The following is a 14,870-nucleotide window of genomic DNA, read 5'->3' on the forward strand; positions in this document are numbered from 1 at the left end:
ATGCACTAGACATTAAACACGTACAAGTATCTGCTAATGGAAAGGTTCTGTAGGATATGTTCAAAGTGTCTGAGTGGTTTTAGATTCCCATACCTTGTGTGAGTGACGTGATACAGTAATTCTGTTTCTGAGTATCGCGTTCCTTTCTTATATATTACATTTTCGTGAATAATTGGCTCATTTGGGATCTTCGTTCAGGTTCATATAGTTCAAAAAGGTCTTGAGAGACATATATTAACAAAATATTCATAAAACAGAGATTAGTAGAAATGCGAATCAAAAAGAGTTTGAGAATTTGTAAAAATGGAATTTTTCCGTTTTCAAGCAGTGAAAAATGCGGAAAAGTGTCCACGGTTGACAGTGATTAATGTTTCTAAAGGCACTGTTAAGAAAAAATGTGTAAAAAACCGTCAACTAAGCCTTATTTTCCTGAGCTATATACATAGTTGTTTATGTCATTATTCACACAAGTAAATAATTAATTTACACTCATTTCAATTTCAAAATATAAGGCTGGTATGGTTGAACTGACAATTAACTATTGGCACTAGTCCAAAAGGTCTAAACCATTCTCCATTCTCATGTTGCAGTATATGTATCAGCAGTCTCAATTTGATTCTCCTATTCAGAAAGATTTTCCTTATGTATAATTTATTCATGAGTGGTAACAATACTGGTAAAGAAATAGGAACGCACTTCAGGAAAATCAATCATTTATGTAAAGAAGGAACAGAACTGGTCCCAGCCGTGACACTTGTGGTATTCCAGTAAGGAAAAACCTGTGGTCGATATATACTTCCACTATATACAGTATGATTCCTTGTTTACTACCACAAAGCTAAAGGCGCTGCAAATTTTAAGTTAGGACTCCAAGAGTGCCTAAATAATGTGAGTAAATGTTCATGAAAAGTTCGAGTGATCTATGCTGTCAGGGTGCCTTGAAATATCGCACAGCATCAGTCCATAAAATGACTGAAGAACACTTTCCCTATTATGAAGGAAAATATTGTGTAGCTCACGATTAATGTTATCAAAAAATTTGGAAAAAACATAGATTATAATAGTTATTTGTACCTTACTATAATGTACTTAAAGTTCCCTAAATACGAGATAGTCTATACTTTGGTTAGATTTGGAATCATCTATAATGACTTTTTTTAATTTGTCAACTGATTTGATCAAATTGTTATCACTTTACCAACCGCTTTGTATAACGTCTTATAATATAATTTTGATGTTGCTGTGTTTTGTTAGTATACGGTTTGCTTCCTTTCTACGATAACCCAAAATCCAATTTGCTTTTTGCAACTGAACCGGAAAATATTCGCTAAGTTCTTACCCAAAAACCTTTACTGGCTTCGTTGATTTACTAACGTCCAAAATTACACTCAGTTCGAAGTTTATACTTAGCTAATTTTGCAACAAGGACGTATATGCTACAGAATGAAACAATGGTAGTTTGAACGGGTATTCAAACAAAAGGTATTGTATTAGGTCCTATTTTCTTTATTTGCTGTGTGGTTGTGGTTTTAGGCTGATTTGTGTATCGGTTCTTGCATTGTGTATTGCAGAATGCCATTCGCCAAGGGAGGATCGGTGGACTGCAATCTGCGCGTTCGAGGCATACTTTCGATCATTTGAAGACACGATCATGTGAAATTGTTTCTTACTGGGTGGTTCATTCCAGAAAAACCTGTAACTCAATCAAATGCGTTGTAATTACATTTGTTTACTGACTTTCAAAGATCTCCTGCCAGATCTTTTACGAGATGTGATATTTTTGGAGTCGAACCTGACGTGATTGACGACTGAAGCTGTGGACTCCCAAGGTCTTTGGATAAATGGTATACCTTTGCTCGGCAATCAGCATCAATCACTCCGAGAAGCTCGAGTCATGATAGAGGACGCTGTTGTGAAGACATTCCTTGCTGTTTGTTATTGCACTCGTCCTCCATTTGTAAAATAGACAGGTTGAATCTAGTTCAGAGTCCATGTGAAACAATGATTTTTGGTCGTTTGACTAGAAAAAATGGTTGACTATTATGAAATTATACACTGGATCCAAACTATGGAAAGATGGAATACACAAGTAGAGATAAAGTTGGTTTTGAATGAGTCTACCCAGAATGAGAATACCCAAAATTTCATGAATCCTCCACATTTCTTCAAATCCAGGATGTGCTATAATTCATTAGTCATGTTCCAATATATATATATATATATATATATATATATATATATATATACAGAGTAAATTAAAACAGGAAGTCAAAGTAAAATTTGTTAAATACATAAATAGATAATAAACACTTCTATAAACACAGATGAAATTAAACATTCTGACATCAAAGCTGATCGTTTTCAATAATGGGATGTTTTCAAAATCAGTTTATGATATTCAACTTCAAATCACGACAAACTGATCTTTTTAATAGTCCATAGTTTTAACATGAGCTGTTTCATAAAACAGTTATTTACTTTGCTGTGTGAAAGTTACATAATTACCTAATTCTAGCGTTTTCAACCATATTTCAAAGTTTTGCTGTCCGTATTATAAAATAATAACTTGGGTTAGGTTTGGTATTAGTAATGTTTTAATGAAACTAACACCAAAAAGTCAGACTTCATTTTGGTACGGTTTTATTAAAAGTTTTTCAAATACTTCTTATACTTGAAATCTAACTTTATATTCTTGAACAGGTTGGACTTTTATTTATTTTTTCATAAAAATAGTGGCTTCCGGATAATACCAAAGTACCAAAATATTTTATTGCAGTTTTCACTCATGTCTTTTATATGTATAGCAAAACTTCAAAATTTCAACTTTGTAGTCGTAACGATTACTTAGAAAATACGTAGCTCATTTTCTTCGTTTTAATATATTTAACTATTTCCCCAAATTTGTACAATTTACGAACAAAGTAATAAGGAAGTGTAATTCATTTCGCACTCGGGTAACCGATTATTATTATTAACGCTTCTGATGGAAATGACTTCCTGTGATTCGATAAGACTGAAGTTTGATAAGAGAATAGTCACTTGTGGCGGCAGAGAAAATGTTTTATGTATTAAGTAAAAAATCATGGCAAACTATAATAACAGTACTGAATGGCTTTATTGATACGAGTAAATAAGTAGGTAGTCAGAAACTACGAAATTTGAAGACACAAACCACCATATGATAGGTTACAAATACTTTATTAAAAGTTAAAGACACATGCCAATTTTAGTATAAAATATACACATGAAATGAAAATGACGTAATAGTTTGCTTAAGCTCCATCAAACGAATAGCTTTTGGTATTGATAACATATAATCCATTTACAACAACAAAAAGAAGAAAAGTGAGAAAGACAAGATTCTAGCGTGCAAGAAATACACTGAAATAGTTTCCAATAAGAATAAAAACAAACAACAAACTAAATACAATAATTACCAATATTGATACAGAATGCTAACAGAATGTAAATATGATTTTGCACATATGCATATAATATAACGTACATAAACGATTACTGAGAACAATTTTTAAAACTGTTTATTAAACATTAAATTTTCAATATCATCAACTGTAAAGAACCATCTTTTTAGAGCTGTACCAAACAAATTGTTTTGTAATTAGATTTTAAATAAAGTGGAATACGGTTAAAAATTCGTAGGCCTACATAAGTTATTGTTTTGGTGAAAAAAGTGTTTTCAGGTTTCGGAACTTGACGCGATCTTTTCCGTTATTTTAGTAGAGGCTTCGCCAACGCTCAGGTAATTAGTGAAGCACTCCAGTTTAAATCTGACAATTACGGGATTAATAATTGTTTAACGCCTACGGACCCACTCAACCGAGCCATCGGGCAGCAGTTACAACTAATTGGTCGCGACAGCACATCAAAACAGCTGATTGTTGTCGGAGGGGTAGGGGGAGGGGAGGGTGACCTTGGCCGGTACAGCTGACCACTGCCTGGTTGACCGCCCGTTATCAAGTGGGGGTGGGGTGACTCCAGCCCAGCTGCAGACAATAACGCACTCAGTACTTGTTACACAGTCGTGTCGTTGTGACCGCTTCTCCTGTTGTTGTTGTTGCACATTATCTTACGATGAAAGGTAAGAGATTTTGGGCTCGTTACATTTTTTTATCTGTCTTTGTATACAATAATAAGTCAGAGAAACGCAGTAACTCAGTACCGTATCTAATTTGGTTTATTAAGGTAATACAATCTCTTTTGGTTTTGTTATGTTTTCAATTTTATGGCCCTTTACAAACAGTTTTGAACAGTTTTGAAATTTTTTAATTATTCAAAAAATAATTACAGCTGATGGATGTATTTTTATGGAAGGCTTAAATTAAAAGGATGAAGTTAAAATGTAGTTCTGTCACAGTTATGCATTACGATTTAAGGATGTTCTTATTATAAAGGAAATAGCATTTTAAATCAAATGTAATTGAAAAATTGCATGATTGTTTTAATAACTTTATAAATAGAAACACTAAAATTCACATCCTTGTTTGTAGTCAATTTTGTAACTAGACCCAAAAAATTGCTGAATATTAAATTGTGACATTTTAAAGTATACATGAATGCTATAGCTTCATGTATGTATGTATTTATTCATTTATGACTGAAAGTAATAATATTGTTTAATTAAATATACTTTCAGAAAATTTCGTCTATAAATTATTTTTTACTAATTTTTATAAATAAAAAAACGTTTTATTACCACTAATCATATTTCATGTACATGTTAAAAAAAGTCATATGCTTATCTTCAATAATTTTTCTTAAGTTCTGATTATTAGATTCCCATAAATTGTACTTAAAATGTCCACTTGTTTCTATCTTCTTTTCTTGAACATTATGTTTTAAAGAGCTGTTATCCACATTTTCGTCCAAAATGTAAACAATTTCCATCCAAAACACAATGTAACTTAAATTGCATAAAATCTTTTGGTCGTATTACAGTGTAATATAATATCCTTAGTGCAGTGAAACACAATATCTGTAGTGCAGTATAGCATGATACCTCTATTGCAGTATAACACGATATCCTTAGGGCAGTATAACATAATATCCTTAGAGCAGTATAACATATCCTTAGGGCAGTATAACATAATATCCTTAGTGCAGTATAACATGATATCCTTAGAGCAGTATAACACATATCCTTAGGGCAGTATAACATAATATCCTTAGTGCAGTATAACATGATATCCTTAGAGACAGTATAACATAATATCCTTAGGGCAGTATAACATAATATCCTTAGAGCAGTATAATATCCTTAGGGCAGTATAACATAATATCCTTAGTGCAGTATAACATGATATCCTTAGGGCAGTATAACATAATATCCTTAGAGCAGTATAACATAATATCCTTAGGGCAGTATAACATAATATCCTTAGAGCAGTTAACATAACATATCCTTAGGGCAGTATAACATAATATCCTTAGTGCAGTATAACATGATATCCTTAGAGCAGTATAACATATCCTTAGGGCAGTATAACATAATATCCTTAGTGCAGTATAACATGATATCCTTAGAGCAGTATATAACATAATATCCTTAGGGCAGTATAACATAATATCCTTAGGGCAGTATAACATAATATCCTTAGAGCAGTATAACATATCCTTAGGGCAGTATAACATAATATCCTTAGTGCAGTATAACATGATATCCTTAGAGCAGTATAACATAATATCCTTAGTGCAGTATACAACATTGCCTTATAAACGGAGGTTTCTGCTCCTCAATTTACTCTTAATCCTTTTTTTTAATCTTCTTGGGATAGTTTAACCACTCATGTGCAACCATTTCATAATTAAGAAAGTCACTTGAGTGTTTGTGTTATTGTTAGAGGAAGATAAGCACGTTTGTTTCCAGTGTAAAACATTCGGTTGTAAACAAACATCTAGGACTACTCGGTACAGAAATGGGGACGCTCTACATTCATCCGATATGGCGTGATTCCATAACCTTGACAACGGTTTCATTGTTGTTCAAACTTGACAGTTATCATAATTTTTGAAGTCAACAAATATTTATGAACATTTTCACGTTGTATTTGTATAGTCTGATAACAGTAACGTATTTTTACGTGTAGCAATGGATGTGACAGGAAGATTTAATTGTGTCACAATTTTGGATCTCGTGAATTCCGTCAGAACAAAATCAGACAAAAAACTAAACGATGGACCTTCTCTTATTTAAGAAGAGGTTTAACAATATGTAAGTTGAAATTTTGAAAATGGTCACCAACTTGAATTCTTTCAAGGGATACCCTACATGTAATGGTAATTTCTGATAGACAACTAAATTATAAGATATTTGTACTACTGTATAATTTTTCATAATCCCGACTCTGTTAGAGATACAGAGGATCCAAATTTTCGTGTTTTTTTCAACTATGTCTCCATTGAAAACTTATAAATCATACGTCTCAAAGAACATTTTACTTTCCCCGTTTTTGTGAGGTTTGACAATAAATTTTATTGAAGAACTTAATTTTTACTACAGAACACCCTATTTTTATGAGGAATTAGAATAGAAAATGTTATTTTAATACATTTTTGTCCTTGAATAGTGTTTGATAACACCAGCCGTATATGGGATGCAAAGAGCCAAAACTTTGTTAAATGTGGGTCAGCAGGTTACTATGGCGGCTATCACTATCAGTTAGGCACTGTGAACTATCACAGGTCGGTTGACTGATAGTACCTAATTGATAGTGATAGTTGTACATCATAAATAACGGAGTTTGGAGTTATATTTATAACTTACAAAATCCAAATAAAAAATGTCCACTGGGTTATTTTTATTGGTAATATGTATTGTAGCAAATTTACATACGGTAGTTATTTTTAATTATTGTAATTCATTTAATAGTATTTTAAAGAGATTGGCTGAGCATTAGCGAAGCCTATCACTCAGGAAAAATTTAATTCCTGGCCTATAGTCTTGCAATTTTGTTGCACGATGCTTCATTTCTATAAATTAAGCAACACTTGAATTCGATGGTGGTATGCATGTCACTTCCATGGAATTTGGCTGAGCGATAGCGAATAGTTTTACATTGGTCTTATAGATAATCATGATGGCAACAAAAAATAGCAGTTTGTTGTGTAAACAAACTAAGTACAATCTTATGATATTGGAACATGTAAAATTGTTATTCATAGATAAAATGAAAAAAAAATAATAGAGTAGAAATGCAATTCTTTGTTTTAAATTCATTTTTGACAATGGAAGGATTGTGAAGGAAACAGGATTTTTCCGAACATTTGCCATCGTTCAGTGAAACAAGAAATCAGTAACACTACGTTTCGAGATCTGCAATCTGATCTCTTCTTCAGATAAATAACTAACCTAATACATAATAACCTAGTTTGTAATTATGTATTAGATTAGGTATTTACCTGAAGAAGAAATTCAATGTTCAAATTTGTTGACAAAATTTGATTTCAGCTAACTGTTGCGTTGCAATACCCTCTATGTCATCGGAACATTTATTATTTAAATGCTAGGAAACCTAACTTATAGACATTTTTATGTGAATGTATTGTGTAGCAAGATATATTGAGAAATATATTTTAAACTTTAAATGTTGAAATAAACTTCTTGTCTACATACACAAGAATGTGTTCTATGACAGTGTATGTCCAAACATGGTTATTTTTGTTGGCAATATACAGTGTAGCAAATTTACATAATTTATTATTCTAACTCGTTTAGCAGTATTAAAAAAGATTATTAGCTGAGCGTTAGCGAAGCCAATCACTCGGGAGGTCGGACAAATTCTTTTTCTGTTTGTGTGTATGTCTGTCTGTCTGTCCGTTCAATATCTCGAGAACTAACTGGCCTACAGTTGCAATTTTTCATAAAGCTTCATTTTTATACAAGCAACATCGTGGTGGATGACGGTGCATATCACTTCATGGAACTTGGCTGAGCGTTAGCGAACCTTTTTTACAATGATCTTGTAGGTAACCGTGGTGAAACGAGAAAATCGCAGAATAGATAAATGTGTAAACATACTGAGTACATGTGACAGAGTAACATAATTATTATGTATATGTGGCCTAATTATTTGAGCTATAGATTATAAATGTTGCATATAACTTCAGCGACGCCTGTTACGAGGTGGTGTGGCGTACGTAAGTAACATTGTAAGTAACATTCGTACAGCACAAATTTCAAAAATATCAATTCATTAACTGACTTTTAGAACTCTAAAACTTTCCGAGACACCTCATCACGAGCCAGTGACGTAGTTGATGTTCATTTAAATACCGTACTTATGAATCATATGACCAAATCTACAATCAATACACAATTTAATAATATGACTACAATCAGGAATTCAAAAGTATAGAGAAGCACTCTTCCGAAATTGGTAAGAATGAAAGTTATTGTAATGTAATGCAGTAAACACGAACATGTTTATCCTTTTCCTTGACGATCGATAATCTTAATGGGCAACTTTTGTTTACGTGGAAACCATGAAAAGGCGACAAAAACACACACAATCATCAGTCATTATCACCTGTCAGCTCGGCGATTTAAACACAGAGTGCTCAACCTAATCCTAATCCTAATCCTCATAGTATTATAAATGCGAAAGTGCTTTTGTTTGTTAGTTTTGTTTTCACGCGTTAACTATTCATCCGGTACTGACATTTTACACGAACACTCTTACGAATTCTGGCATGAACATAGGCCTATTCTTATTTCGAAAAACCCTCCGGGCTACGCCCCACTCGTGTTTAAAGTAGCGAAAATCCGATCTTGGTGTATAAAGTTGAAGTATTAATTGAAATAGCCTGTAAAATGTAATCAAATGTTCTGTATAAATATTGTTTTATTACGGCATAACCATATTTTTAATTAATTTAACCACTATTTTCAATTTGTTTACGTTTATAGTGCATAAATTCTCTGAGGAGTACCCATTAGTTTTCACGCCGTACTTAGATTTCAGCGATTAGGTAAGTACTATCTACCATAGAAAATGTCCTAAAACAGAAGATGGTCAGAATTTTACTCCGAAACACTCGGTACGTACTGTACCAAATAAAAAAAGTTTCGGACTTTAAAGAAACAAACATGTAAATAGTTTCATTTTAATATAACTTTAATTTTCGCAAATATTAAGTATTGGATATAAAAATTAAAGTTACTATACATTTTACTATAACTATAAAGGCTGTTACAAAACTCTTCGTAGTTGTCTTCTTAGTTAAGTAGGCTCCTTTGACCTGTGATATATATTTCCTTGATCGGGAAACAACGCAAAATCAACATTGGCGTCAGAAATATAATTCACTTGAACCAGAAGTGCTCATACAGGTGAAAACCTTACGAAACTGCGTGCGAAGCCGCGGGTAACTGCTAGCCATTTTATAAATGCATGGTTTATAAATGGAGTCTTCTAGATTTTTGAGCTTCTTCCACCTCCAAATGAAATTTTTAGTCTATAGCTCATTTAATTAGGCGATATCTACATAATTATGTTCTATGCCACATGTTAAAATGATGCGTGATTGTAGACCTACTCATTACTTTGTAGAATCGTTAACAACTGAGATGGAGGGATCGTGTTTTCGTTAGGTAAATATTTTCAATTTTGAAGTCACATCTCTAAGATTTGACGTTAACATGTTAATTAATTGGTAAAGAGAGCTCCAAAACTCGAAGAGTGGCAGTCCAAACCCTGCTTTAATAAAGGCATTTCTTTTTTTATGTCGTTCCAAGACAGGATAAGTATAAAAACATTTACCACTCCTAGATGAAATATATGTATCCTTACCTTCAACTTCCATACATCGGTCTAAATTCCGACAAGTTGCGAATTAATACTATAAGCCCTTGTGAAGTTATAAAAATAATTTATACTTTTCTGGTCTTCATGAAAGACATCTTAACGACTAGAAAGTTAAAAAAAAGAACCTGATACAAAATTGATTGTCAAGTTTTACTTAAATTTTAAAAATTTGATAAGAAACAAAGAATGTATTTTCGGCGACCCTACAAAGTTACAGCAATTGTAGGTTTAATTTGTTCAAATGTGACCATTAAAGCTGATTATTATGTACGCTATATTTATTTCGAAACAATTTACCACAAGTTAATATTGTTGCCAAGCATAAGAGAACCAATAAAATAGCCAAGTAAAATGTAGTCGCTACGTAGCTGCAGTTTGCAAAATGTTATGCTAAAACATAAGTTATTGCCACATTTAACGATAATAACTCAATAATACATAACAGTTATGTTAATCTTAAGTTTAATTTGCCTGTTGCGTTGGAAGTGTAGCTATAAATCATTATAGTCATGGATAAATGTCATTCAGTCAAATCCAAACACCAAAAGACATGCAAAGTATACATCCTGTTTTGATATTATAAGGAATCAATGATAGTTCTAAAGACATGCAAAGTATACATCCTGTTTTGATATTATAAGGAATCAATGATAGTTCTAAAGACATGCAAAGTATACATCCTGTTTTGATATTATAAGGAATCAATGATAGTTCTAAAGATATGCAAAGTATACATCCTGTTTTGATATTATAAGGAATCAATGATAGTTCTAAAGACATGCAAAGTATACATCCTGTTTTGATATTATAAGGAATCAATGATAGTTCTAAAGACATGCAAAGTATACATCCTGTTTTGATATTATAAGGAATCAATGATAGTTCTAAAGACATGCAAAGTATACATCCTGTTTTGATATTATAAGGAATCAATGATAGTTCTAAAGACATGCAAAGTATACATCCTGTTTTGATATTATAAGGAATCAATGATAGTTCTAAAGACATGCAAAGTATACATCCTGTTTTGATATTATAAGGAATCAATGATAGTTCTAAATAAATTGTATTATGCTCATCAGGAAAGGAACAAATTATCTTCTATACTTCGGTACAAACCACGGGAAGTGCAGATTCAATAGATTGACGTTTGGCATTAACGGAACATAATCACTGAAACGCACCTTGGAAACAAAAAAACCACATCGACTTTGGATAGCCGAATTGATCGACTGATATTCAAGGTTGAAAAAAATGTCTGGAGGAAAAAGCATGATAAGCACAAAGTGTGGAGGTCTAGTGACATTAACCTACTTCGTTTTTGTGTGCCAAAAACCTCAGACTTAGTGGTCCCGCCCGTATACTCCAAGGCAAGCGAGGATTGGTGCGGTTATGATTATTTGGCCCAGAGGTCCTGTTCTGCATTTCTTTAATTATATATGACCTGCGTCAAGTAATTCTTTAAGACAACATCAAGGAAAAAGTCCTTCATTTTAATTAGTGTTAGATTTTGGTGGTGGAATTGGTGGATAAATTTTATTATGCCTTGATGGGGTTTAAATTTTGCAAAGTCCTTTAAAATTATAATCCAAGTTATTGTATTGAAAAACAAGTATTTTGATATCAGTGGATTGGCAGAAAGATTTTTAACCGCTGTCACACATTAATTATGAATAAATCCGTAGCTTTCGCCGATATGAACTTTTTGAATACGGAATGCCACAAGGTTCTGTTCTTGGGCCTCTTCTTTTTCTAATATATGTAAAAGACTTACCTGCTATATTGTAAACTTGTTATGTATGCAGGTAGATGATATTATTGAAATAGTGACACCTAAAAGTAAAAGGATTCTCAAGAAAAGTTGTATGAGAAGTTCTCATCAATGGCAAATTATTTCGCACCAAAAGCTTTAATGATGTTAAATAAGTTAATCAAACATAGGTACTCAAATTACTGCAATATTTCTTGTTAAAATAGTCGTTATTAAAAAAATATTTTAAAATTATCCCCCATAACGTGCTTACATGTGAATGCTGACTAGTCGTGAATTGTGATGTAAATGAAATTCTAAGTAAAGCCTATTGCATCATGCATCATGTTTAGTCTATCTCAAGCAGTTGGCCTTAAACACTCTTAACTCAACAATGGTATATTACGTTCTATTGTATTCTAGAATAGCCAGTGGCATAATATTCTGGGTTTATATAAGTCAGTGACATAATATTCAATGAAAAATAAGTTCGGGTTTGTATTACACAAAAAAATTATTTCAACGATGATTAAAAAACACCCATTATCCAATTCACCATTATAATATCCAATATCTGTATATCCAATTTACAGAACTTAAAATTTCCTAACTACTAAAGTAAGTGTGTAGCTAGTTAACCCGTAACAGCCACTGGTGGTACACATGTGGGTACATGCGTTCTTACAATATTTACTCCCGGGTGGGGTCCTCTCACTTCGTTATTTAGGCTTATTAGGGTTAGTAAACACTAATATAGCACTGTAGTGTAAGCTATATAACTAGTGTATTTAACTATTACACTATATAACAAGCTGCTTGAGCATTTCAAGTATTCACAAATATTTCGTAACCTTTATAATAGAAGACTTTACTAATAAATATTTTGGCTCTGGTGTAATATATTTGTACCTATTAAAACTATCTTTAGTATTTTAAGAAAGTAATGTTCGTATCTAAACTGAATCTACGTAGCTTATTAATTTTATATGATCATGTATGTAGTAACAGTAATGGACATATGCCCTACAAACACGACGTTTCGAGGACTGCAATCTATTTTCTTATTCAGTTTGCCAAATACTAAAATATGCCTTTCTATTAAGAGAATATAGACGAATAGATACGGAGATCTTTCCAAGTCCTTAATGAACACAGACTTTCTCCGGGAATTAATGAACCATAGGAATATTACCAGGAAACACTTCCTGGAAATACTTCCAGGGCCTTATCTCCTCACGAACTTCACTTCTATAATTGGTAATAATAATATACAGGGTGTCCCGCTGTTTATACTCGTGGCTTCAGTAATGACGAGGAATTAAAAGAATCGAAGGGGAACTTCTTCGGATACCGCAGAATTTCTTTGTAAGAGCTTACGATTCATTTATTAAGCGCTGTTATCAGTGTGTCGCTGTGGATGGATTACAGTTCGAATAATTGTGGGCTGTAACTGTAGGTTTTTTAAAAGGCTATGTTCTAATTTTCTGATTGAAATGCTTTATTTCTCTAGAATATGGCAATAAATAATTTTACAAAACCGAAAATAATGTTTTAAAGTATAGTTTTTTTTTTTTTTTTTTTTTTTTTTTTTTTTTTAAATGTCACCATTTTGTTTCAACAATTGCTATAAACTGAAATTTTTACAGAATATTTTAAAACCTATTTCATAAATTGTGTAGAGTTTGAAACTTTTCGGTGCATAAATGGGCAACTAATATAAAATCAAACGTTTAAACCTCTTCGTGAGACACCCTTTACATCTGCAGAATGCTTTTGGAAGTTTAATTGTATGATGTTGTTCTGTTGACCTTAGGCATAATCGTGTTGTACCCCCGTGCACTTTTATGCTGCAAAATGCCGATAAAACATATACATCTGCACCACTAGGTACATTTGATTGAATAGGCATATTACTCAATCAAAACCAGTGAGGTTGTGCACAGAAAAGAGAGATTTCTCTCTGGCAGAATCAAGTGATATCTCTTGTCTTTCTCTTTGGGTGGTGCAAATGCTATCCAAGGAAGGATTTTTAATTGGTCGTCTTTTGGAGACCCAAAATATTCTGGGCCTGGAGCGTTATAATAGGGCGTGCTGTAGGGATTGGGATTGAGTTACATTGACCGTAATTTCTGGAGTGCATCCCTCCCCTTGCTTGCAAGGTCGGTCTCCTGGTGAAAAAGATCCGGATTCGTGGCTTTTCTAATCAACTGATCTGACATAGAAGGCCATTAGGAGTATCTCACCGTCATGTCAATGGTCTCAGAAGGCGCCCTTGATGAAGTGCCAAATCTTCTCTTTAGCGAAATGGTGAAAATTGCACAGAGCGTTCACCTTTTACCATTTCGGACTTTCGAAAAATGTATGGACAATTTCGCCTCGCAGGCTATCGTTATGGACTGTGTACTTTATAGTACATTACGTAAAATACTGTAGAATAATATCCTGTCGTCATATTCAAATATTATTGTATTTGTCCAGGATGAATCGTTTAAGAAGTGATTCAAACGTGAATCATATGTTTGACTTGTAAATATGACTAATATGACTAATTAGATATTGGCATAAACAGTCCAAATTTTCATAAAATGATCTTTGATCTTAGCTACACCATATTCCTTGTAGAATGATAAAACTTAATTGTTAGACGTCTTAAGTGTTCTGACTCAAAATTAAAAATAACCAAGCAGATCACTGTTGGAAGCACCACATTAGGAATAATCGGATTACATTGGACAAACAAGAAGAAAATTCGTACGAAAATAAAAAAAATATTATTTCCTCATAAAGATTTACAGAGAAGACAAAATTCCAAACCATTGTATCAATAGTGAACACTCACCATCAAAAGATAATAAAAGTATGTTGTCACACCAAGATATTCAAACAGGTATGAATCATATTATATCAATGCAGTAACACACAGAAGATATGATACATCAAGAAGTTGCACCACTACAAAATTATATATTGCTTCCAAGAATATTACAAACATTATATTTCAAAATTTACATAGTATAATTTAAAACAATTATTCTCTTTGTTTTACAAACTGAAGCATACAGAACAATTTAATACTAAATTAAATATGTCTTACTCTTATTAAAAATAAACAACGTAAAAACAAATAAACGTACTTTTTGTATTAATTTTGTGAAGTGTCTGACGAAGACTGCCTTTCTGTCGAAAGGCCTTATAAGGTCAAAGGTTTACGTAACTATTGTCGTGATTTTAATTTCGTGATAACAATTCAAATTAAAGGCATTCTTGTTGCACATCTTTTATCTGGGAGAAAACCATTT

General features: G+C 32.5%; 1 protein-coding gene across 5 annotated transcripts in view; it reads left to right on the top strand.

Annotated features, from left to right (window-relative positions):
* The window catches only part of LOC124364166 (alpha-tocopherol transfer protein-like), a 64,551-nt gene that overhangs the window by 16,141 nt on the left and 33,540 nt on the right, over positions 1-14,870 (top strand). The window contains exon 1 of one of the 5 annotated variants that reach the window (XM_046819439.1): positions 3,966-4,099. The exons of 3 other annotated variants lie outside the window; for them this stretch is intronic. In XM_046819439.1, coding sequence (XP_046675395.1) covers positions 4,093-4,099 — 7 coding nt within the window. In that variant the 5' untranslated portion in view covers positions 3,966-4,092. Of the gene's footprint in view, positions 1-3,965; positions 4,100-8,960; positions 8,986-14,870 lie in introns of those variants that run through there. One more of the 5 variants, XM_046819442.1, reaches the window with a different exon arrangement.

Source organism: Homalodisca vitripennis, chromosome 6 (assembly GCF_021130785.1).
Source record: "Homalodisca vitripennis isolate AUS2020 chromosome 6, UT_GWSS_2.1, whole genome shotgun sequence".
In the NCBI taxonomy this organism is placed as follows: Eukaryota; Metazoa; Arthropoda; class Insecta; order Hemiptera; family Cicadellidae; genus Homalodisca; species Homalodisca vitripennis.